Raw genomic sequence first — 26,106 nt, 5'->3', positions numbered from 1 at the left:
GCTCAGCCTTAAGTGGAATCCCTCAAGGAGAGTTATAAAACACACTGGAATTTCTAAATCCAGGAGTGACGTGCAAGCAGGGCTTCTTCTCCATCCATGTGGATAGTTTGTTTTTTTGGGATTTCACAGAAAAGAAAAGTAGTGTGAAGAAAACGATCCCTATTTCACTGCTAAGACAGCAATTTGTCAGGCAGACACAGACAGGCAGCACCTGGCAGGGCAGCCCACAGGAACCCTGAGGAGCAGGAGCACATCCTACCTCCCCACATCCTACCTCCCGCTCCAGCTTTGCCAGTGCCTCCGGCAGACAAGGGGCCGTTGCCGAAGGTGGTGAGGCTCTCGCGCCGTCCGGCCGGTCTCACATTGCCATAGTAACGGTTGACCAAAACTTGCCTGAGTGCCTCACCCTTGATTCAAAGAGGATAACAAAATCATGATGTGAGCTTAATGAATAAACAAACTACTAATATTCATTAGCAAGGAGACTGCTGTTATCATTAGCCTACTTTGCAGTGAGGGAGGGGTAACAGAAACCCTGGAGATTTGGAAAAATCCACTGAGCATCTCCTGATGTGCTGAGGCAGGCTGGGGCAATGGGGGGTCTCAGGGGGCTTCAAATAAGATTACGGGTTCCCAGCACCAGAACAGCTACTACTCAGTTTTTGTGTAAAGCTTTCTAGACAGATTTTATTCTCCAAGGGCTTGGGGTTGTTTTTTTAATTAAGATCTATTGTATCAGTCTTAAATGTAAAAAAGTTGCATCTGTACAGCACCGACACCAAATGAAGAGGAGGACTGGAGAAAGAGCAACATTACAAATGGGTTTGTGAGTGAGCCATTTCACCCACGTTACAGGGACATGCTCTTTTCTGCCCTCCATCAGCAACTGATGCGATCTGACCCTGTCAGCTGCTGAGCAGAAACCTGAGCAAACCCTGCTGCATCCCAGCTCTTTGTTCCCCGCGTCCCTGCTGGCAGCTGCCCGAGCCGCCCGGTCACGCCGGCAGTCAGCATCCGAGCACATGAGCCCGCGGACACTGTGGGGCACCGGTCCTCAGATAACCCCTGTGTCCTGGCCCTGGGGATAACAGCATCACGTCCCTGCACAGCACGCGCCGCTGCCGTCAGCGGGGACCGGGGAGACCGAGCCACCCCGGGCTGAACGCTAACCTGCGCTCCCTGGAGTCTTTACAGGAATTCCCAGTCATTTGGAGAGCTATACAAAAGCTGGCGGTACTGCCAGCAACGGGCAGACACGCAAACGCCACAGTTGGATTAACAGATTTTTATAAGGTCTTTGTGCAAAAAGGAGAACTGGTGATTATTTTGACTGGGAGCTACGGTTGTGCTAATGGCAGCATGCTGTGGGTACAGCAGTACCACCCTGAGACAGTGTTTGAGAGTGGGGAAGCAGGGGTTCTTCTGGGGATTAAAAAAAAAAGAAAGTAAAAAAAATAAAATTTGATCTAGCCAAGAATAATTTCATGTTAAAAAACTGCCAAGATTAATTGAAGTATCCTGATCGCCATTCACAAAACAAGTGCTTGACACTGATTTTCAGTTGTATTTCAAATGAAATTAGGTGTCTGACTATAGATTTAAAACGTCATTAACCACGAGATTTAATACGTTAGCTGTCACACAAGTGAAGCTTTACTACTTAAACTTTCACAGGAGGCCTTTAAAACACTAATAAGTAAATGGAACAACATAAATGTGCATTAATTGGCTCATAAGAAACTCCAGCACGCTGCTTTTGGTACAACGCTGGCACTCACAACAGGTAGCTGAGAGAAATCCTTACACCCCAATGCACTGGAAAAACAAAAAACCCGTCTGGAAATTAACACTCCTTTACAGAATTTCAGCCCTCACTTCCCAAGGGAGAAGCCCAACACCTGCCCGCAGCCAGTCCGGGATGACTGCCGTGCCAAGGCTGGGGCTCACCCCAGGGCTCCCACCGTCCACGTCTTGTCACTGCAATTTGGCAGATTAAAAATTGTGCCTGTAGATTATTAGCGTGAAAGCTGCAGCACAGGAGCTGCATTTTATGGAATCAGATGGGGACGGGGGAAGCAGCAGGGAGAAAAGATGTAAAATAAACACGAAGAGAGCCTTCCAACCAGCTGCTTCCAGAAGGCCCCCAAAAAAAGAAAAGAAGAAAAAAAAAAGGCAAGTTACTTTGGAAGCAATAGCAGAAGAAGAGAAGCACTTTTCCAAGGGGCATACGCTTCCTATCACCGCTTGGACCAAATAGTGAACATGTAGGAGAGGCATGAGACTTGATTCAAAAGCTCAAGCAAATTCTTATCCTAGAGAAGCTACTTTGACTGACAGCGACATGAGAGTGTTTGGTACATGATGTAGTGTTTTAACCATCTTTCTGCTCTCAGTCTGGCAGGTAAGGCAGCCTACATGACAGAACAAGGCCAAGCCAGACAAAAACCCCCTTAACTACATCTTCCTTCTACATGTGTACCGATTAGAAAGGCAACTTGATACCCATGTAAGCCTTATGCCAAAGATGAAGTTTCAGTGGAGCTCTCACATTACCTTTCTCCTCTTCTGTTACACTAATTGGCAGTCCTCATATCTACTGGCATTTAAACCCAGTAATTTTTACTGCAAGGATAACAACACACATCCAGCCACAAGAACTGCTGTTCAGTAAACTCCACCTCCTCCTGAATTCAGGAGGATAACTGAAGCTCCTGGAGCCATCTCAAGACTTTCCCTCTGGCCCACTGTGGAGCAGAAGGCAACTTCTATTCCACGATTGAAACCGCTGGGGTGAGTGGAGACACCTCAGCAGGGGCTGCTGCTCCGCGGACAGACCTGCAGCACCTCTGCTGCCTACAACAGGAGGCCTGTATCCAAAACAGGACAGAGGACCAGGGAAGACAAGTGTGGACATGTAGTGAGCATCTGCTGTTTCTGGTCTGACAGCGTGCTGACCCGGGGTTTCAGAGGTTTGGCAAAGCGTGTTCACCAGTACTTTGAATCCTAACCGGGAAGAAAAACCTTTGTTTCCTATAAAATTATTCAAACCCACTGTGTTAGTTAACAAGTGTATGAGTATGTGATCAAAGTAGAGGGGAGAAAAAAAAAAGTGGTATTTAAGAAATGTTATAATTAATTCAGCTGCAACACTTGGCTCCAGAACAGTTCTTTAACCATCATGTTACTGTTGTACACCACTTTGATGCGTACAGTATGCAAACAAATATCAGATGTTTGGCGGCAATAAGAAAAATCAAATATGCTACCTAGGAAAAAAAAAAAACCCAACAGCATTCGGTTTCATCTGCATTCACCATCAAGGTGAAGTAACAGTAAGTAGTATACAAACATTACTGTACACGTATCAGTAAAGCAGATGCAATACACAAGCTCAGTTTAAGTGATATCAAAAGCCTGTTATAATATTTAAAACAGAGAATATTTAATGACATTTAAGAGTGAAGCAGTTGTAAGTTGCTGCTTTTCTGCTCCCAGCTACAAGAGCAGAAGACATTAAGAACTGTATTAATGACACAGATTTTGCAGCTTGGCTGTTTCCAAAGGGGGAGACGTGGCCAAACCAGGCAAGCTCCGCAAGCACTGATCAATCTCCCTTCACAAATGTGTGACCAGCACCAAAGGGGAGTGCTTTGAATGTGTGAATAGACTAGACCAGGCTCAGAGGTTTAATTCCAGGCAGCCAGGCACCTCTCCTTCCATTTAACACAAGAGGAGGTGCTCCAGCAACCCGTTTGGCTGATCGGTTTAGGTTTTCCAAGAGACCAACAGCAAGCAGTTAACCACAGAAGTTTCTTACATGACTTAACGCTTCACTGTTTAAAAGGAAAAGGTAGAGAATTCGGTCTGAATGTGCTTGACTGCTGTACATACCCTTCTATGATCCTCCAGTTGCCTCTGTGGTAGACTTTGATCAAGCTCCTGCTGTGCACGCAGAAATTTCATTTTAAAGCAGAACAACACTAAAGAGACACTAACATCTTTGCACTCATGGAAAATATTAAGGGAAGTCACAGCTGGAAGCAAGGGGGGAGATGAGGAAGATCGACTGACAAGCTATCAAAACAGAACATCTGCCCTCAATTAGCTCTGGCAGTACTTCGCCAGCCTGCTCTGCCACCCTCCACAGACCACCATGGCATGCACGTATGCCAACACATTCCCAGGGATTTAAAGAAAACACACAGTCTGTCTAATTTTACAGTTACCATGCATGCCCGTGCGTACATATACACAAATACACACACACATACAAACACCCCCTCCCACCATACGCACACTTCTGGAGGAAGTGTAGGTACTCGTCGTATGTGAGCATGGTCAGTGAAGCTCGTTTGAGACTGCGGAGGGCCTCTGACAAAACCTCTGGGATTTCTGTTCCAGTGCTGTGGGTTTCAGTGGGGTTTCACAGAATAAAGTCCCTTGGAACATGCGTGTTTCCAGATCAAGTGTCTCTTATTTCAGATATTAATTTTCAGGAATGGAACTTCCACTTTGTAAACCCAAAGTACGTTGAGTTTTTGCTGCTTTAAAGCATTCTGAAATTGCGTAGGATGGACCACTCCACGCAGGGACCCCACCTTAATCCAGAAGCCATCTCCCAAACATCTCAAAGTCATTCTGTGACCACTCAGTTTGTTTACATTTACACACTATTCCACAACAACTACAAATACAAAGGTCTAAACCATCACATTTTTTCTCTTCATGATTTCAAAACGTATTTTTAAACCTTATTATTTGTATAGCTCAGAGAATCAACACTGTCCCAGATTTAGACTTCCATGTTCTTTCACCTAGTTTTGAACTGATACAGCACCCAGTTGTACAAGCTACCAATGCCACCTCTGGATGTCCCATTAATTTCAGAAGAATTTGAGACTTCATAAATTCTTATGTCTTCATTTTGGCAAATAACCTGTCTTATGCCAACTGACATTGGGGTATCTCATAAAGGAAACGTGCCTACATAGCCAATTCACTACAGAGCTAGTAACCTGGGAGGTGTGAAGTGACCATTAGCTGTTTCACTGTGGCATTTTAAATGGGACACCCAGTTGCTCTGCAATTATGAGGCTTCCACTAACAACTTGTGACACCTCCCTTTCCTTATCGAAGTTTTTAAGTATGTAAAACAAAGGGAAACCCAAATCCTGTATTAGGAGCCAGAGAACCGAAGTCTCATTTTGCTAATGCAGGGGGATTTGAGAGAAGACTTTTCACAGAACCTCCCTTAAAAGCCTAAGGGAAATGGCTGAAAGCAACAAAGCTTTGAGACTGGTTTACATGGGTTTGGGTTTTGGTTTTGTTTGGGGTTTTTTGTTTGTTTGTTTTTTATATACATTTTCAGACTGTCACACTGATGCTGTATTGGATTAAACCACTTCAACAAATCTACTTATGTTTCACCACCTAACACCACGCAGGAACACACATTTCACAGGTTTGGTTTTGTTGTTTTTTTTTTTTTACCAACAAGACACTCCACCAGGACTACTTAAAAACACCAATATTTGTCTGTTGTACAAATATAGGTGGGTGACACACCTCTACAGAGCTTTCCGTTTCTGCAGGTTGCGGCAGCTAGTTGAAAGTAAAATGCAGAAAAATTAGTCATTCTTCAAGAATCTTTCATCCCAACAGACATCTAGTGGTCAACGCTTAGGGGAAGGGAGCTAGCACAGCACTTGAGCAGAATCATCACAAATCAATTATAGCCATAATTACTGTTTACACCCACCCACCCAGCTCCTAAAACAGCTACATTTTGAAAATTTAGCAGGTATCCTTTGAACATCCCAAACTACTTTGCATGAACACAGAGACACAAGCAAAAAGCTTCAGTCGCAGGTGCACACAGGTCTGCGATGCAGAAATGCACTTTTGGGCAGCCCGCTTGGACCGCGCACCCGGGACCTGCCAGCCGCTGGGGGCGAGGGCAGCACGCCCATCCCCAGCAGCGAGGAGGAGGAGGAGGAGGAAGCAGGGGCTGCATGGCACAGAAAGGCAGCAGCCTTACACTGTTAATTTTCAGTGGATTTGCATCTGTAAACATACTTTTCTTGAGATAAAAGATATGTGATACAGCACCATACACAAGCAATGAAGTAAGAGGCTTAACGGTCACAGCTGATCATCACATTGAAACAGATGAAGACGAGCAACTTTTATCTAGTAGAGCTTAGACATACAACAGAGACCTAAACATTCAAATGAAACTGCCTACTTAATCGTGGGGAAATTGATTTAGCTTCTCAGGAACAGACACTAAGAAGTAAGACTACAACAACACAGAAATACCAAACGAAGTCAGCCACCACGTGTCCGTGTCTGCCCAGGGGCCACACGAACCAGACAGACAAATCAAGCATAGGCTGGGGGAGCTGCCGTGGTACTGCAACCTATATCTGCTGCAGCCTAGGAAATGCACAGCCAAGGGAGGGGAAGGCCACGAAATCCAGAAGTCAGCACACGGAGAGACTGTGCTTCCCAGGAAGGTGGCAGAGGAGCGGGCTCTCCCCATGGCGCTCCGTGGGCAGGGGCTCCTTGGCCAGGAAGGACCCTTCTCCGTTCTTCTCCTAATGGACCTTCATCCTGGCTAGTTCACACGGCCTTTGGTACACCATTTCCTTGCATTGTCAACCACTCTTGGAAACTTCTCAAGCATGCAAACCATTTCTCTCCTGGTCAGTTCGAAGCAGGGAGTATTTAAGCCTGAGGGCCAAAACTGAACAGGAAGAATCTCATCTATGCAGAGGAACACACAGTTCCTGCGCAGCCCGCTTTGTACACCCGTGCTGCGTGTAGCTGGACACTGGAAACGCCGTATCAAGTCATTAGGGAGTCTGGGCACATTGTTCTGATTGCAGACACCGTCTGCACAACTTGCTTCAGAGCACAGCAGAAAACTCCTCCTTTCTGAAGTAGTCAACAGCAGCAAGGAAATTGTGCGTATTCCCCTGTAAGGGAGATTAGGTCCCTTCCTTCCAGGGGAGGGGAGGCTGAAGCTGGCAGGTCAGGTGGACGTGACTGCCACAAGATAATGCACTACACTTCAGATTCCAAACGAAAGCTTCCTTATTCCCGGGCTTTATACCACGACCCCATTTTAATGAAACATACGTGTACATTTCGAGGCTGTAAACCAGCACAGATGAAGAATCAGCATGAAATTAGTTTGATCTTTCCAATTTAATTGGAAGAGAAAAAAGTACATACTCTAACTAGCAAATTCCTGTGCCTTCCCACTGTAGCACAGACAGCATGTTAGAACCAGCCCCAGAAACACATCTGCAAGCAAAAGCTACTGCCCTTGGCAATGCTCGGATGGATCATTCCAAGTAAGCACAGCCTTAAGCAATCTTTCTGTAAGAATATAAACTCCAAATACTGAAATTATTATTCTTTCAATCAAACTGGGTTAAACTAGCAAAGAATTACTGAGCTACAGCTACTGTGCTACACTTTGCACTATCCTGTGTGCTGCAGTGGCAAAGTACCAGCTTATGCTTTACAAGAAGGATTGCATGGGGCAGGAGAGCAGACTGACGTTGCCATTTCGCTAGATTTCATGGGCCTCCATAGATGCCAGCTCTCCACCTAGGAGAGAAGTTATCGTTTGGGGGGCAAGGGCAAGTCTGTGGAATACCAAACAGTGGCCAGGTGAGTGCCATGGACACAGTGGCCAGCTTTTCAACTGGAATGTAGTGGGTGGCAGGGCCAGAGAAGAGTACTTCATCTTTAGTTCTTGCTAGCAGTAGCTAAAATTCCTTTCAACTTGCTGTGCACGAAACCCCTCTTCCTCTGAAGTTTCCATTCCTGCAAGGCTGGCAAATAAACCACTCACCACCAGCCATTAACAGGAAAAATTACAATTTCTTTGACCTGTTGGTGACCGTAATGCTTCTAGCATGCATTTCCCCAACACAGACTACGTGTGTTTCCCAGAATGGTCTTTATCTGACTCAACAGGGATGTATCCACCTCAAAAACCACCAAAGCAAGTGACAGCTCAAGTGTGAACTCACTACACCTCAACTTCTGAGATACGGAAGAGGCTCCAGTCCTTTTCCTTTATGGTTTTGAGGAAGGTGTGAAAGTTTTATTTTCATTTGCTTTCAAAACAACAATCAAGATGAAAGTTGTCTAATCCTGTCTTTCATGAAAAAGTCAAACAAGTAGCAATGCGGATAAAAAAAAAAAGTGGAAATGGTTTGAGGAAATGCAGAAAGATTTTCATTGAGGTTTAAAGCCTCAGGATTGCTTTTCTCAATAGTTTTTTTAAACTCAACTATGTAGTAAACATCCCAAACACTGAGAGCTTAAAAAGCTTGAAATGCATTTAAAAGGCTGGTGGAGATTCCAGTTCACAGACTGGGTCTGCTCCAGGCAGTGGTTTCAGCAAAACAGGATGGAAAACACCTCATATTGTGATGTTACAAATGGGTGGGAAATAATCTTATCAGAGACACCTGCGTTTTTGTGTGAGCGCACACACACACAAACACTTTCAAAACCTGATCCCTTCCTCTTCAACCTCACCAAACCCGGGAATTTTGACAAAATAATAGACAAAGCAGCAAAAGCACAAAGCTCCTCCGCTTCAGGCCACCTCCGAGTTCAAAGCATCAAGAGGTGACAAGCCTCAAACTGCTTAACCTCCACTGCCTGGTGCCATTTCCAACCTACCACACACCTCCTTTAGGTCTTTCTCCAAACATCCCTCTAAATCAGATAGGAAGGTGACTAGCTGGCGCAAAGCAACAGCGAACTGAGACCTGTCCTGGGAGCTCTTTGAGACCAACACTGAGCACTCTGAAGGAGCTTAGTCAGTTTACTAGGTTTGGCTCCGCAGAGAAGCAACGGCAAGAAGCGAGATGTCCTGTGCTGTGCAGAAAGTCGGGTTCAACTACTGAGCAGTCCCTTCTGGTCCTGAAATCTGTGAATTCAGGAACCAACCCAACTCCATGCATATGGCATCTAATTATCGGGGTGGTGGGGGGAGAGATTTGGCATAGAGGAAATAAAAAGGGGAAAAACACAACTATGGAGTCAGTCAGCCAAATACTACATTTAGCTTTTGATAGCTAGGCTGTGTGTCCAAATGCAAAAAAGTCGAGTGAAGATCTCGGATACACCTTATCCTGAAGCCACTGCGCTCTGCCTCAGCCCTTGCATTGCTGTCTCCCATATCAGCTGGAGTTCCAGCGGGAATGGCTGTTTGGACAGAGTGCTGGAAGTCTCCTTCCACTTCTTCCTCGCTTTTCTGAATTTCTCATCTTTGCCCTTTGAAATACATGCAGTGTAGCTCTTACTTGAAAGGCACACAGCAAAAGCACCATCTAGGCTGATTCATGACAACAGAGCAGAGCATGAATTACACTGCTGTCCTTCAGAACTCCTCAATAACACCAGAAAACTCCACGCAGGTTACCTGCTTGCCAAGTCTCCTTTGTAAGGCCAGTACCTTGCAGAACTGAGACAAAATTCAGATAAGAAATTTCTAGCTCCTGCAGATGGTATCTAGGTGTTTGCCAAACACGCATTTGACTGGCTCTGGGTAAGTTTGAGGGCAGAGGGGAATAATTAAGAATCAAAAGCAGCACCAAAGCACTTTGACAGACTCACCACGTCACAGTTCACCATTGTACCAGACCTGCAAAGTTACCACGTGGTGCTTTTTTGCTGATGTAGGATCTCACACCTACATAAATTAAGAGGTGGTGGGAGATGTGGAGCAGCATCTTGTCCTGGCACAGGTCCTCCGAGCCCTACAGCTCTCCCAATCCTCACAGAAGACATCTGGGATTTACGAGGGGCAGAGGCAGCCCCTGCCTCCCACCGGCATGTGATGGATCAGCAACCACACGCTTACACCCCCTTGCCTTGCCACTGCAGCACGTACTCAGGTCAGGGACATGGCTAAATGTTTATTTCTCTGCCCGCCCCCCCACCCCCCCCCCACCCCTTTATCTCAGAATTTGCAGAGACACTGTGCACTGCCAGACGATGAGGTGGGAAATTTGGCATAAGGGCTGCCAGTGCCTGCACTAAAAGGTCACAGAGATCTGCCTACAGGAATGCCTTCTCCCATTTTCCAGAGTTTTCAGTTGAGAAAGCATGTTTTACTTGGGCTGGGGCTTCCCTGGAGTTAAGAGACCTCAGTCTCTGATATGCCACTGACTTTCAATGGGTGTACAATCACTTGCTCCTCTTTAAATCCTGAAGCTTGCAGGCTTTTTCTTAAAATAACTCAATATAGTAAGAACTAACTTCACTATATATTTTAGATTAGCAGTTTTAATTAAATAGTAAAATGGTATAAACTATTTTTTTTGGTTATAAATAACTACAAGAAATGTTCCAGTCTCCTTTTCCAAAGAGCTCACCAGTTCCAGTTTGTTCAATAAAAACGGTCCAAAGATTGCAGGATTTCTGAAGGAAAAAAATACAAGGCAGCCCACAAAAATTTATGAGAGCCTGCATTTCCTCTGCTTGAGACATAACAAGTGAAGCACTGTCTAAGTGCAAAATACACAAGAGAAATGACTATGGAGTAAGCTCTCTCTACAAGGAAAATAATTTTTAAGTGCATCTCTCCAGCACTTAAGAGGTTAATGATTTTTCCAACTCCAATTAGAAGATGCATAAAATAGCACACATTTTGCACCTTACTCCGCCATCATAGTTCTAGTTTATCATTGATAAAGAACACTTAGAAGGTTAATTCAGTCAGCCCCTTTGAACCAGGATTTTCAGTTCCCTTTTCACCTACTTGAAACATCAAGACTAAAGTGTAGCAGTGGAAAAAAAAAAAAACAACCCCAAAAATATGTTGAGTGTGTCTGCAGGTGTATTGTGCTGGATACCGTTTTATCAGGTGCATAAAGAAGTGTCATTACTGAATAGAATTAAAAAAAACAACCCAACAACAAAGAACCCCCAAGGTTTTACTTAAATCAGTTTTTAAACTTCAGATCCTAAAAAAGACTACGTAATTACCAGGGAAACGCTGGGTGCCTATTGAGTTTTTCTGGATTTGGTTGTTTTAGTGTTTGCCAGCCCCTGCCCCAGCCCTGCAGGGGTGGGGGGGAAGCAGCAGAGCCCCCCTTTTTCACCTGGAAAAATCAAACACAGATCCCAGAGCCTGGGAGCGGGTCAGGGGAAGCGGCAGCAGCCCCACAGCTACCGGCGCGGGCTCGGGGCCGCCGGCCCGCGGGGACTGTAAACATCTCCGCTGCGTTTATTGGCAATTACCGCTGAAGGTCACACATCAGCAGCGGGCCTAAATTCCAGGAAAAAAAGCTGTTCTTATGTAACTGCTGCCTGAATGTTGGCAGGTGCCCAGCGGAGCAGCTCGCTGCAATGTGGCTGGGAGGGGGGGGGAAGGAAAAAAAAAAAAAAAAAAAAAGAGGGGGGGGTGGGGTGGGGGAAAGTAGGACATCTCCCAGGCACATTCAGCATCCTGAGCATGCCACCTGCAGGTCAGCACCAACACTTCTCTCTCCTTTTTAGTCCATAAAATATTAATGTGCTTCTCTAGGATGTATGCACTTCAGTGCCCAAGACTCACGCTGCAGGTGGAAACTGGGCCACGGTGTCCCCAGACGCTGACCCGTACTGGGGAGAGCGGATGGGAATGTCGCGCTGCAAACAGCAGTGCCTCGATGGGGAGGGAGCTGTGCTGCCGAGGCTGCCCTGGACCACAGGGAACCCACGGTGGAGATCACCACCTCAACTGGAGTTGTGAAATCTGCATTTGTATCATGCCTGGACTTTGTAGCGGGTTGAGGATTGAATTAAAAGTAAATTGAGCTGTTGTGTCTAATTACAACCAGGGTTTTGTTATCACTGTTCTGCAGAGATTCACGCTTGATGGCACTTGAGAAAAATTTACCTTGGCCCTGAACCTCTTCTCCAGGAGACCAGCATAGTCAACAGGTCCATCAAGAGCAGGATCCCAGCGGTTCCAGCCCAGCAAGGAGTTGATCAAAAGAGACTCAGCCCGAGGGCTTTTATAGACAACAGGCCAGTGCCCTGCCATGGGGATTTCTACTGTCCTTATTACTCCAGACACCTGCACAGAGGCAATGTTAAGACCACTCTACCTAGCTCTGCAGCTCGAGTCAGAACCTTTCAGTTCCTTATGTCCACCTGATGGTCTGGAGCCAGAGAAACAGGAGAGAAACCCCGATGTAAACCAAAAAGACAGGCTCTGAGGACCCAGCTCCCCAAGATCAGGACAAAACCAACACAACCATGCTGCAAGCAAGGTGTGAAATGGTTTCCGATGGTTTTGGTTTTCTATCAAAACAACTTGTGCTTTTCATCCATCTTTCAAGATGCCTTTTCTGCCCTTTATTTTAATACCAGTCTTACGCAGCCCCTATCCCAAAGGTCTGTGCACTTCTCCAAGTTTACAGGAACCTGAATGTTTTGGAAATGCTGCAAGATGATTCTCAGTATATGCGAATTTATGTCCCCAGAAGAAAAACCTTTCACAGGAATCATGCCACAACAGCGGATGCTGCAGAGTTGAAAAAACTCATACAAGAACTTTAAGATGTTATCGCCATACTTCTGCTACACCAGACCTCGGTCCTCAGACTAGAGTAACAGATGTTGGAAACAAACACCACACTCTTCTCCTGGGAAAACTCCAGTTCCTTCCTGTCCCTCTTTCCCCACAAAAAGGGAATTCCAGATAAACTCCTCAACAGAAAGCACGTGAAGTAGGCCAACAGCATTAAACCATACTACCCGTCTCCTTCCCTTCCCCAACGCCTCTCCCACGCTGCAGCCGCTCCAGCCACCCCGTCTCAGCCCGGCATTTGCAGGGGCTGCTGTCGACCTTGTGCTCAGGTCGCAGTTCACCATCCTTCCTGTTCGGCGGGGGATTTCCTACCACCGAGGTGAATTCCAGCATTATTCACCCACTGAGACAGGCACTCCCTTTCTTCACTCACAAAAACGTTAAGGGGGACTGCAACGCCAATTTTCCACCACGACTTTCAGTAACAAACGCATGGACCTCCTGGCATTTTTAGTACCTTTTTATATTTTGGACCCACCGCTCACTGGAATTACCCTGCAGTAAACAACTAAGACATACAAATCAACCTATGCCTACAGTCACAAATACTATGAAATCATGTCATTAAACTGCTACTTTAATAGAGTTTTTCCCTGAGGGAATATAGAGCATTTCAGCCGATCAGAAAAACTAAGGTATGCACAGTTCAACAGAATAGGAAGTTAATAATTTCACTAATAATGAAGGTTTCTGTATTCTTTGCCCTAAATGTTTACAATTTCCAGAGTTGACAAGGGAAAAAAAACCCCAGGATTTCCTTTGAGACTTGTCAGTGGTTCAAGCCCTGTCCGAATCCCTTTCTGTAAGCAGCCAGCAGTGCTCGTTGCCGATGGTTATAAACACACCTGCTTCCTCCCCGCAGTTGCTCCATTGAGGAGCAATAAAGTTCCTCCTTTGCAGCCTCCAGACCAAATCCTAAATTGCTCTGCATGCTCTGGCTGATTTATTGCAGGTAAAGACAGGACACTATAGCCAGAAACTGAAGGGGAAAGAGTTCTGTATTATGACTTAATTTGCAATTAAACAATTAAAGTTTCTGTCTGAAGTCTCTCCAAGATACAATTACACATATACGTGCTATTCTGGGAAGCTGCAGCACCACAATCTAAGGGGTCCAGTGCCCGATGGAAATGTTCATGTGCTACAGATTAGCTTCTCAAAAGGCACCTCAAATAAGAGGAACAAAATCCTGCTTTATAAAAAACAGAAAAATAACTACAGCAGAGGTTAGACACAACAGCACCTCTGTAATGATGTAACACCAGAAGTTTGGTGTGAAGCTTGTACTTGCACCTGGGATGTCTCCTACTAGCACAGGTTGGAGGTGACGACAGTAAATGGACCTGTGCCACACACAACGCCGTCCTTTGGTCCAAACCCCAATGCCTACCCTCCACAGCCCACCCAACAGCTGTCTCCTGCACATGGGAATGGGAAGGGCACATAGATAACTTCCACCGACAGACAAAAGGGCGATGCTCTAGGAAGCCCCAGATGAGGATTTTCTGATAAAGAGAGCTTTTCCTTGAAGCTGAAACTGGTGATAGAAGACCCGTAAAATTTTGCTTAGGAAAGGTACCTCAGACACTGGCTGGACCTTCTGCTCCAGCCTGGAGAGGGGACCACAGTGCACACCGGGGCGATGGTGATGGCACTGACGAGCAGGGCACATCAGGGCCTGAGCACCCCAACCAAAAGCCAGGTTAAAAAACAACCAAAAAAGCCACAATTCCAGTTTGCTCTTGCGAGGAATTCTGCTCCTTCCCTCCCCTAAAAGCCCTGCTGAACAGAAAAGGCCCTCCAACGCAGCCCTGGGCTACGTGTACATTTTTTGGTCTACTTTTGTGACAAAGTTTGGATTTCAAATCCGGTTCAACAGGCAAGGTCCCCCAATACTATTTCGTTTTCAGAATGAAGTTTACCCAGTGAATTCAACTGAACAATATCAAAATTAACAGGCTCTACAGAAAGCCATTTATGGCATACTTCGTTACCTACTCTATCAAATCAACAGCAAGATCATTTTAAGCCTTCTAAGTGGTTGAATTTTGTTCCAAATAAAAGGTTGGCTTGGAGGAGAATGCAGGAAACAAAGCACAGAAAGGAAAATATTTCTTTTCTTTTTTTCCCCTAGTAATTCAGTAAAATAAGGTGCTAGTCAATCACTTTCTCAGTATTATACATTTATGCAAAAAGAATCTCAATTTTAGCACCCACACATGGGGTTTTTTTGAGCTGGATGAGGAAGTTGCAGCAGCAGAGACAGCTCAGCTCCTTCCCTCCACCCCGTGCACCAATGCCCAAACCAGACGTGCTACTTTTAAAAGTCCTTAGAAAGCTTAATTTCAGTTAAACTGAAAGTTCTCACTCAAATATGGCTTTTCCACCCGTAAAACAGCTACATACAGCATAAACACAGCCCGGGCTGTCGCGCTGCCAACTGAAGGCATGTTTTTTGATGGTAGGAAGCTTTTCACACCGAAATAGCTTCAGAAGTCAGTAATTTTCATAGGGTTACACCACACCGCTTTCACAACACATCCGAACGTTTTACGTGGCTTTAAACACCAAACCTGACAAAGAAGCAACAGGAAGGACAGCGAGATGCTTTGATGAACTGCATGACTGTCACCTTTTTCGGTAAAAAACAGCACTAGGGATAATGCCCAAGGACGCAGCCCTGCCTGCAGCCCGCTGCGCTGTGCCCTGGGACATGAGTACCGGCTCTCGATGGTCAGCAGGAGGAGACACCTCACTCAGGGTCTTCTCCAGCTGCCTTTTGGCATGTTGTTCCAACTTCTGCACCAACACCATCAAACCTCAGTATTTCGTTTTCCAAACAAAGAACTTGTTCGCTGACGACATGGTAATTGGGGCTGAGTGCTAAACGCTGATGTTTAATGGTGCTTGCAGGAGTTGATCCTTCAGAGGTGTTCAGATCTGGTCCTAAACTTCATGGGATCTACTATGGCACCAGATGACTACAGGCAGCCAGGAATCGTAACTGCATTCGGACTAATACCCCGAGTAATGACATACGGAATTAGTTATGGTAACTACTCCCAACGTAGACACAACAGCAGACTGAAAACTCAACTATTTCACTGACACAGGCATACAAATTGGAAAGCTCAGTGCTGAAGAGACAACAGGACAGACCACAGGGCTACTCATAAAACAAACACCATAGAAACAACACTGTAGAAAATAAATAAAATTAAAACCTCAGCATTATCCAATTCAATGGTAATCTGCCAGAAGAGAAAGAAGGGGAAGAATTGAAAGCAAGCATTAGTAAGAGAAATTACAAATCAATTTCATGTTAGGATCTTATAAATCATTTAACACTTTAATGCTGCAATCCAACATCGTATTTTATAGTGGGCATGAGTAACATTTGCAAGCACCGGGATGCGGTGGGTTAGGGAACTGGCACTGCTGGAAGCGCTGTGCCAGGCAGCACTGGGGGCAGGATGCGCCCTGGCTTTGTTCCTCTGCCAAGTGACAAACCACGCGGGCTGGCTGACCGAGATCCAAGAACTTCACCCTTGGGCATAAGAGTCATCACCAGTATAAGCTGTGAGCAGCAGTAGGAGTGCAGAGGCTGGATTTCCAGTTTGCGAAGAGAAATGGAGCTTTAAAACGCAAGTCCTGCAGAACTGAGGCTAATCATCTGCTAGGCACCCACAAAGACATGTATGAATGACATGTTTCAGCAGAGTAAAAAACTTGGGTCTAGCCTACACTGTCAATGTAGTAAAGTTTTCTGCCTATTAAATATACCACAGTATGCCACCCATCACTGAGCGAACCTGAGCGTGTGCCAAGATGAGGAGTCTTTAGCAATATGTAAAACTTCAAGCCTTCCCACAAGCTTCTGTACATCTGTGTTCTCACCACGGCTTTTGCATGCTGCAGAGGAATCCCAGCTGTTTAATGAAGGCCTTTGCTAATGGGAGCGGAGAGCGCTGCATTCTCATTACATTTCCCACCTACAAAAGGGACAAGCGCATGGGCCGGGAGGGTGTGCCATTTTTATAATTTGGGCTGGAAGACTAAGCGTGAGAGGAGTACTACCTTTTAATAAATCAGATTGTTCCAGTCAGCACCACATGGTATTACAGGAAAATCACACGCTGTGCCAAAGCTTCCATGGCACTCGGCTGCCGAACGCTACCTTGAAGCAGCTGCTGTCAGTTCTGTGAACACCTGACCCACAAGCACTATTGCTTGCGTGACCAATATGCTGGTCATGAGAATAAATTTTGCCACCTTTACGTACGTAGGGACTCCCGTATTTAGAATGGGTGCATAAGTTTTTTCTTCCCTCTCTTTATTTTATTTTAACACTCCAGAATGATTTTAAAAACAAAAGGTATTGCCTTTTAAGTGGTGACTAAATACAGTTATGTGAGTCACAAGGGAGAATAAATATGATTGCACTTCTCACAGCCAGACAGTAAAAGCTGTTCTACTACTACTAGCAGTCTATCTGTAAGCAATCAGCTGCTTTTTCCTATTCGGAAATCCACTTCACAGGCAAGCGTATTCTTGTCTTGTATTATGTAACTGATCTACTGTTTCAGAAATTAATCCATTTTCTACACTTTGAAGATTTTTAGTCTGAGTGGATGTAGTAATCTTAACTATTTTCTAGAACTACTGCTTCACCCAAGTTGGCCAAATAAAGCCTAAGGAATTCCTGTAAATTAATTAATTTCCATTTAGAAAAATGGGAGTGGCACATTGCATTTAAAAGAAAAAACCCTCAAAGTGCTCATTTAGGGTTTGTTGGAGTATAGTATGTATATATCTATCTATCCATCTCATCCACCCCTTCTAATACTGAAGGTAACCTTGGACAGTCTCTCTTGGCTGTTTTTAACAGGAGAATGTACACTGATGTGCTAACAGTGTAGAACTAAATTTATGATTACACTTATGCGTCGGGCAAGAGGAAACGTCAGCACTCTAAACGCGTTAGAGGATCACCTAGCCTGCCTCCCTTTTGCAGGAGCAGACTGATTTCTGCAGGCTACAGCCAGTCCCCTTCCAGATCTACAACCGGTCCCCTTCCAGATCAGACTGGCACTGTCGCAGATGTCTTACCAAAGGGACCTTGAGGAGAAGACAGAAGGTCTTCACAGGGCTTCATCTTGTGCTGTTAGAACCAGCACACGATCTGGCCACTTCAGCAGAGGAGGACAATGAGCTGAAGGGTAAGAAACCTACAGCTGCTGCCCTTTCCTACCTGCCCTGCTCCCCTTCTCATCCTACATCTATATACTTCTCTCTTGCACTAGGATTAGGGCATTCCCCCAAAGTCAATGAGTTTATTCAAAAATACTGCTACTGCAAAGTGGAAAAAAAAAAATGATAAAAAATCCCCATGTAGGCCTGCAGGTGTAGGACACAGCAGCAGCTGGGGCTGGGAGGTGGGCTGGACCTCTGTCATCCAAGAGGCAGTGGCAGCATGTGAGGAAAACGTTCCCTGACAGGGCAGGGAGCACAGTGCAGGCCATCCCTGCCCTTTGGGCATTTTCCTGGGAGTCTCCTGCCATGTGCTCAGCTGGGTGTGCTTGGTAACACCCGCACGTGGGCACCTGCACACCCACTCCTCACTCGCTTGCTCTCCCTTCTCTGGGTCCCTGCGCTCTGCGGTGCCAGCGCCTGCCTCTTGCTGGTCCGTGTTCTGCTCCTGCGCCCCCCTCGTCTCCAGCTAGGCTAGGCAAAGCAGAGCTCGTGTGTGACATCCCGGCTGGCCAGTCAGCGTAGTGATGCTATGAGTTCCTCTGCCTTCAGAGTTTCTCCCTCCCTTCTGGCTGCAGCTATAGCTACAGCTATAAACTTATTATTATTATGAAACTGTCCGACCTCTAAAGTTTTTGCCTTTTTGTGCTGCAAATCTAGCACTCTGCAACAGCTTTAAACCCTACTGCAAGTGAGAACTGAACATGAGCCACCATCTGCTCCTGGGTACAGCCTCCCAGTTGCAGCAAGCATCCTCCCACGCCACTGCTTCCCCCAGTCCCAGCTGCACATTCCCAGTTGCTCACCAGTACACTCACTGGGAGGGTATCTTGCTCTGTGCACCTACCGTGTGTCGTGGTAATGAGCCAGGTTGCTTAGAAGTGCACAAGATACCTTCAACTAGGATTTTGAGACTGACTGTAGGAAGGTTTAGACACAGAAACATATGGGCATATACACTTCTGATGCAAGTGGAGAGTAAGTCTGTACCTACAGAAAAATGTTCTCAACAGGACACAGGAGTTTTATGTAGGAAAGGGAAAGAAAAAAAAAGCACCACAGGTGGGTGTACAGACAGTTTCCATCTATAATTTACAAGATGATGACTCAGATGTATATAAATTAAACTACAAAATACCCTTTTGTTGCAAGGTTACGTGACCTGACGAAGAGTCACCTAGACCCAGAAAATCAGATAAAGGGGTTATATCCTTCATAAAACGGTAATGAAATTAGGTATTTTTTACAGTGCCAGCTACTGCAGTAATTAGACTTAAACTTGCAAGTCTAAAGTAGAAAAAGCAATGGAAACAAGCTCACCTTTCAAATTACATTTGAAGCTGTTAGTTGACTAAAAATATTTTGCTTCTGATCCAGCACAGAAGTGCTTACATGTACAAAACACAGCTTGAAAGAGTGAGAATTTTATTTTCCTTTACCGAATAATAAAGACAGTGTTTAACACAGAACGATGAACTGTAAATTACGTTACCTTTTCTCCATAGCCTCTATCTTTGGTCATCATTTCCCTGAGCGTCTGTAATACTTTAATACATAGTTTCTCCTCATTCTCCTCTAGCAGCTGTTTAGTATGCTTTATTAACCTGAAAAGACCAATCAATCACAGCTTGTTTTAGTACTATTATTCTAAAAATAGGGTAAGATATACGTGGCTATCTTACTTAATTGGTTTAAGCTGCAAACAAGTTTTATCATCATACCATTATACAACCATCTTGGGAACATTCTCTCAAGATTAACATTTAACCAGCTATCATGGGCTTTAGTGAAGTCGCAAAGGAGGTGGTCCCTGGGCAGGAGGACAGCCAGATAAAACCTTCTGACTACAGGAGAAAGGAGTCAGGGGAAGGGGCAGTGGGATTTCAGACCTGACAGTCCTCCAGAGCATGCACTTAACAGTAAGAAAGAAAACTACTCCACATACTACTTCAATAAAAAACATACTGAGAGTCCTGGAGAGTGCAATTAGAAAGCCATCCTACCCAGCATTTGTTACTTGCGCCGGTACCTAGTTTCTATAAACCGTATATAACCCAGCCCCCTCCAGGAGGTGATCAGAGAAGCTGTTCTGAATTGCCCTCTAAATGACCTTCTAATCTTTCCTTTTCCTTCCCTCTAAATGTGGGCAGTGTCTGCGTTAGATGATGCATGTGATAACTGATTCTGACATACTTCCCCAGCACTAAGCGCTACAAGACCAAGTACCCTGCAAACATTACTAGGGTTGAAGGCAGGTATCAAAAACAGGGACCAGCTGAATTTTTTTTACTCATTTATACTACCATTGTTCATAGCATTTGCATCCTGCAGCAAATGCAGAAATTTTTAAGCATTAGCTGTGAGAGCATATCAAGCAGTCTCTCCCCATTCCCAAGGGCAGGGTTTTTTTCTTCTCCAAGGGCAAACTCCATTTACCATACTATGAAATACTGTGTTTTACAAGTATGTCAAAGCATATCAAGTATTCACCAAGCTGGGTAAGAGCACACCGCTCCACAGGGCGTTCAAAAATTGGGAAAAAGCAAAACATAACAAAAACCTTCCCAATACGCCAGACTTGGAGACGAGACTTACTTGCAAATGAAACCTCCGCTTTCACATTTCCTCCTTGCATCCGTGTTTTCTGGGAAGAGCAGTTCAGGCCTGTGAAGCACATCTACCAGTACTGACAACTCTGCCTGGACAAGAGGACGTAGGCGATCCTCTAAAGCTGATACTATGTCCTAGAATACAACCATATCAAGATTTTAAACAAACATAACATACATATACATTTATAAGCAAATTAATTTTACAGATCGCAAAAGAGGGACAGGACACTTAGGTCTGTCCTGCCTGAATAAACTAGATTAAAGACCTCAGAGTTTGGTCAAATTAGACTTTTAATAGTTGTCGTTAAGAGGGGAGCCCTGATTCCCAGCAGTCCCCTAGACTACTCAGTTTCCCTACCCTCCACATCTTTGTTGGTGCTTTTGTTGATATACAAGAAAGATTCAGAGCTGCACTGAAACTGTGTGATAATGATCAGGCTGTTTGTGCTTACAAGAACTGACAAAAAAGTGTTACTGTTAAAATTATGCAAAAATAAAATTATCTCCCTTTCCCTCAGTGTTTGGAAAGTTGTAATTACCTTAAAAATGAAAACACATTTATCCTAATACTTAAGCAGAAAATGCCGAGATACCTATGAAGCCAGAGAGGAAGTTTAATCAAATTGAAATGGACAAATAGGGAGAAGCTATTTCAAGGAGACGGGGTTGGGCAGTGTTTTTACATTACATAATATATGTTTACATAAAGCTGGAACTGTTTGCCAGAAAAAACTTTTGACCAGAGAATGAATCTTCAAAGGATAAAGGCATCATTCAAGGTGAATTTCATTTGGTATAAAAAAAGGCCTTATTGAACTGTCTTCAGATCTGAACATCGAATACAGCTCTAACACATCAGTCCTTATTTCTAACATGAAATATTATGTTTAAATAGTCTTTTAGCAAAACCAGTATGGGAATGCACACACTTTTGTTTCAGGGAATGACTGTGGCTGCACCTGGTTCACTAGGAACCCAGACACCTATTTACTTCAAGCTCTGCAGTGGTCTCCAGGCAGGGCTGTGACACCTTCGGTTGTACAGAGAGTTTTAGCATATAAGCAGCAAAGCACTGGAGCAGTTTGGAGGGCTGTGACGATGAGAAAATTCCTGTCTTATCAAAGAAATATTACTAATGGTGGAACAAGAATACTTCAAGTACCACTAGTTTTAAATACCAACATCTCCTAGGGCAAGTACTTCTATACCCATTAGCCGTGCACGTTCAGTTACTTGTCTTGATACAAAGGTTTACTTAATTTTATATACAGTATTACAGTAGTATTCAGCATCAGCTATGTTGATTACCATGTGGCATTTTGACCAGTTAATTCCCAAATGTCCTTCTACTTAGTGAATTCCTCCTTTTGTGTAGGCATGCAAGTAAATGCTTATCAAAGGAGGAAGGGGTGCTGGGTAGTCACCTGTAATCTTTCAATTATGTTTCGATAATCCCTGGAAGCAGCGAGCACCGAATCTCTGCGGGCAGCATTCCTTGCAGTCATTCGCCAGTTCATTGCAGTCTTCTGTACAATGTTATGAGATTTCAGAAAGAGATTGTTGACCTGACTGTCCAAGTCCACAGGAATTGCAATTGCTCGGCTTTTTGCTGCAAAAAGAAAAGGTTAGTGAGACTGGACTCCCTGAGCCCACGCATTACAGCCAATGCAAGAACCAGACAACCTCTAGCTGCAATTCCTTCTATAGTCTCCTTCACGTACATGTCACACAACATGATGCTCAGTCCCTGCATAATGGCTCAGACCTCAGTGTGGCGTTACATTTAAAGTCTTTCATGCCTCAGAGCTGTTTACTGTCTATGAAGTGCGGGAGCAGGAATCCAACCTTACTCTCAACAACTCACGCTAACACACACGTACACCTGCCTAACAGAATCTGGCCTCATATCCAGTACAAGTTACTCTTCTTGCTATTACAAGTGGAGCAATTTACTAGGAGGAGTGGCACAAAACTATTTTCTTGTTGCAGATCAACAGGACTGCAGAGAGTTTTGAGGTTAAATGGAGAAAGCACTTCAGGTTACAGTGACAACACCTATTGCTCAACCCTGACAATACATTAACATAACTCTGGATTTGTACTATCCCTCAGCTCCAAGTTATCTTCAAGTGGCACCTGCGGGAAGTAAACTGCGCTTTCTTTTTGGAAGGATGACATATAAGCAGCTAATACTGGATGACTATGTTTGCAGCAGTTAGTCCTGCTTACACCCATTTCTTACCTACATCTGAGAGGACCCGAATGCAGCTTTCCACCGACGCCTTTTGGCTTGGCATTAACCAGTTGCAGTGGTACACTCTGAACACGCCTTGAAGCAACTGTACAAACACAGGCTGGCGAGTCTAGAACACAAGGTTAAGGGAAAGGAAATCAAACCCATTGCACCATACTGAGATAAATCAGCATCACCCTGAGATAATACCGGTTACCAGCTTCAGCCATGAATCTCTGCACACCAGTCATTTCTAACTGGTCTGCATCCACTTGTTAGGCAACTTCATGTTGTAGGCAGCACATCTACCACACAATCAGCAACTGAATGGCAAGGGTGGGAACTAACGCTCGAAGGGAAGCATTAAATAGATAGCTTTTAAAGCATAAAGCCTTAGTAATTGAAGCTTGACTAAGCAGAGGAAATAAGCAGTCATCTTCATCTGTGTAATCAGAGTTATCAGCAAACCTAGCATACAGAGACTCTTCTTTTAGCATTGACCAGTAGCTGACTCAATAGTCCACAGGTAAATAGGTCTTTGCTTTTGGCTAAACGACAGCACAGCTCCAGAGCTGAAAAGTCATCATTTTGAGTATTATTAGCTGGTATCTAATTTACTGAAGAAACAAGCTGTGTGTTTGTTATTTCCGACACAGGTAGTAGTTAGTGGTAAATGCTACAGCTGCTATGGATCAGCCAAAATTAAGGCATGGGTTTTAGCCCTGTATTTCACAAGATGATCTTCCACTATAGATAGGTGAGCTACTCCAACACACATGCACGAGCTCTGTTCTTTCATCTTTGCAACATCCCAGCGATAGTGACCAAAACTCCCTCTTTGGTTTTGTACAGTAATTACATCACAGAACAACTAATTTATTTCACCTGTAGAGGAAGGGGTATTTTAAATATTTCAAATGAACCTATGTTGAGAGGGAATACCCCGCATCCCTGTGCCTGCTAGCTACATAATGTTTCTATCAGCTAAGTGAACTACACCACAGTGCAAAGCCCACAAGACTTAGGAACCAGTGAAAAAATACCTCTTGTATTCTGGTCAAGATTAATGCCTGTTTGTAAGAAAAAAGGGGAGTTAGATTTAAAAGCCAAATCTATTTCATTAATTCATCAAATAACACTATTACAAAATGTAGAAAAGGAGAATCAAAATTCAAGAACCAAAAATTACTAAGAGGCAAATACTATTATCCTTTCCAGAAATACGCCAAACACCAAAACCATGGCAGACTCTATTCTCCAAAGGCACTGAAAATACCTGCACTTTCAGATTTAAGCCACCCACATATTCCTTCCAGTTCACATTTAAAGACTTTTCAGTCTTGAAAAGCTTCAGAGATGTTTCATTTGCTTAAACTAGGTCAATAAATCAAGTAAGAAATTTACTTCATGTCCTCCAACTACACTTGTGAAGGAAGGCCATGGGCAGCAGCACCCTTAGGAGGCAAACAGGCTAAGCAGTACTTGTTAAGGAGGGGAAGTTTTGGACAGCTGTTCTTTGAAAAGACGTATTTATGTTCTCCTAATTTTATATTATTTGAACTGCATGACAGATGTACAAGGTGTTCCTTGAACAAGCAAGGCCAGCCCTGACTCCAAGGAGGTACAATTTGAGTCGAACAAGCCATAACACGAACAAGCACGAGACAAGAAGAGGCTCGCACGGGAAGAAGCAAAATGACAGGGTGCTGCAGAAAGGACAGGGAGTGACTGAATCCAAAGGCAACGCCAAGGAGAGTGGCAACAGTCAGTCACCTCTGGAGACAATGGCATCAGATCAGGCAGCAGCAGCTGCAGACTGCCCTGCATCATCTCAGACAGAAGGGAAAAAGCCCACTGAGAGGAGTCATGTACGACATGTATGAGTGATGTACCAGCTAAGTGGTCCCATGGGCTGTACTCCACTCAGGTGGGAGAGCCCCTAGTTACGGGCAAGGGCCCTGATCAGCAGAAAAAGGAAGAGAAGCAGAGCTTTTAACTTAAGAGATGCAGAAGGAAGATAAATCTAGGACAAGACAACAACACAGCTATCAGGTGAGATGGTAACAAAGAGGTGAGATAAGTTACTTCAACCTGCTAGACAGAGGGAGAGATCAAGAAACTAAAGAAAAACCGCTGACATAAAATTATCAGATGGCTAGAATACGACGGTAAGGAAGCGTATTCAAATGCTGTACACTCAGAGACACAATTAAAAGCATGACAGCCAAGGTTCATGGTACAGAGGGAAGAGAGAAGGGCAGAGCCCCAGGGACACTGCTAACTTGATCTCAATTTCTCTTTTCTTTTGATGAAGGTTTGACAAACTAGCGTAGAGGCTGATACTGCAATAACAGCAGACATTTTAAAGTCACGTGAGGAGCAAACAACTGCTCACGCTCAGACTCGCATGAGCCCAAACACAGCCGTTGCTGCTCTCCACGCCCCCACAGGTGATGCCCGCTGTTTGGCAATTGAAGGGTGTTCGAGTCCATCTCAAACACTGCTCTGTTGCTTTCAGTGTGCCTATGTCCACGCCTGAATAAGGAGGGCTGTCTAACCAAAGAGTTGGTTAGATCAGGCTGGCCACTGACCATCCAGACATGGGTTGAGTACCCGTCCTGACTCCAGGAGGGCAGAGATGCCGGCAATCATTAAGACAAAAGCAGGAACACTGTTGCTCACGCCGAGCAGAAAGAAGCCTTTACCTGATGCACAGTCACGCAGCAGTTTTACGTACACTTCCCTGGAGCACTGCACTCACCATGCTCCAAAGGGCTAGCATGAATTCTTTGATGAGGGACTGACACATCAAATTGCCAGATGCCCTTTATGGGCTCTTTTGGGAACCAGATGCCAGTCACATTCAGTTGCAGACGTGGAGTTTGTACTGTGAACCACTGCCTCTGGCATGATGAGGTTGCATCAAGTTTCAACAACTACCGTACTTAAAACTTCTGAAAGACCTGCCAGGCACCTGACCGCTCCACCCACACTCCTCCCAAAAAGTTATTTATGAATAAAAGAATGATGTTATCTTTGTGCTGAAATACAAATATTAGGGCAATGTCCTGACACTGCTGTTCTGCAGTGGAAATCTTTACCTTCTGCCACTTTACAAACGTTTCAAGCTTCTCCATATTTCCCCAACTTTTGAACAACAGAAAAAAGTTACCCAGCTTAATGAAACATACTAGAGCTTTGGGAAATGTTTTGGTTTTGGAATGTTTTTGTTTTTAAAGGAAATTAGAATCTTCCTATAAAAACATGTTTTCTTTAAACAATCACGTCTGCAGCCTCTGTAACGTAACACCTTCCTCCTGGCTGGAAAGCTTGCCAGCAAAGCTTTATCTTCCCTCTTCATGGCACTCTGGAGAACACCGTGATGCCATGCTACTGCTTCA

The 26,106-nt window shown here is 44.6% G+C and overlaps 1 protein-coding gene across 7 annotated transcripts in view; it reads right to left on the bottom strand.

Annotated features, from left to right (window-relative positions):
• ITPR1 (inositol 1,4,5-trisphosphate receptor type 1) overlaps positions 1-26,106 on the bottom strand; it is a 201,153-nt gene that overhangs the window by 80,552 nt on the left and 94,495 nt on the right. For 3 of the 7 annotated variants that reach the window (XM_080384689.1, XM_080384695.1, XM_080384691.1), the window contains 8 exons: positions 22,715-22,835; positions 21,897-22,081; positions 20,456-20,604; positions 19,353-19,464; positions 15,835-15,861; positions 5,566-5,601; positions 3,892-3,942; positions 275-407 (listed from right to left, as the gene is read on the bottom strand). In XM_080384689.1, coding sequence (XP_080240815.1) covers positions 275-407; positions 3,892-3,942; positions 5,566-5,601; positions 15,835-15,861; positions 19,353-19,464; positions 20,456-20,604; positions 21,897-22,081; positions 22,715-22,835 — 814 coding nt within the window. The remainder of the gene's footprint in view (positions 1-274; positions 408-3,891; positions 3,943-5,565; positions 5,602-15,834; positions 15,862-19,352; positions 19,465-20,455; positions 20,605-21,896; positions 22,082-22,714; positions 22,836-26,106) is intronic. The other 4 variants (XM_080384692.1, XM_080384693.1, XM_080384694.1 and 1 more) reach the window with 2 other exon arrangements.

The sequence above is a fragment of the Falco punctatus genome (genome assembly GCF_963210335.1).
Source record: "Falco punctatus genome assembly, chromosome: 4".
NCBI classification, from domain to species: Eukaryota; Metazoa; Chordata; class Aves; order Falconiformes; family Falconidae; genus Falco; species Falco punctatus.
Note: the sequence above shows the minus strand (reverse complement) of the source record. Positions and strands in the feature narration are given on the sequence as shown.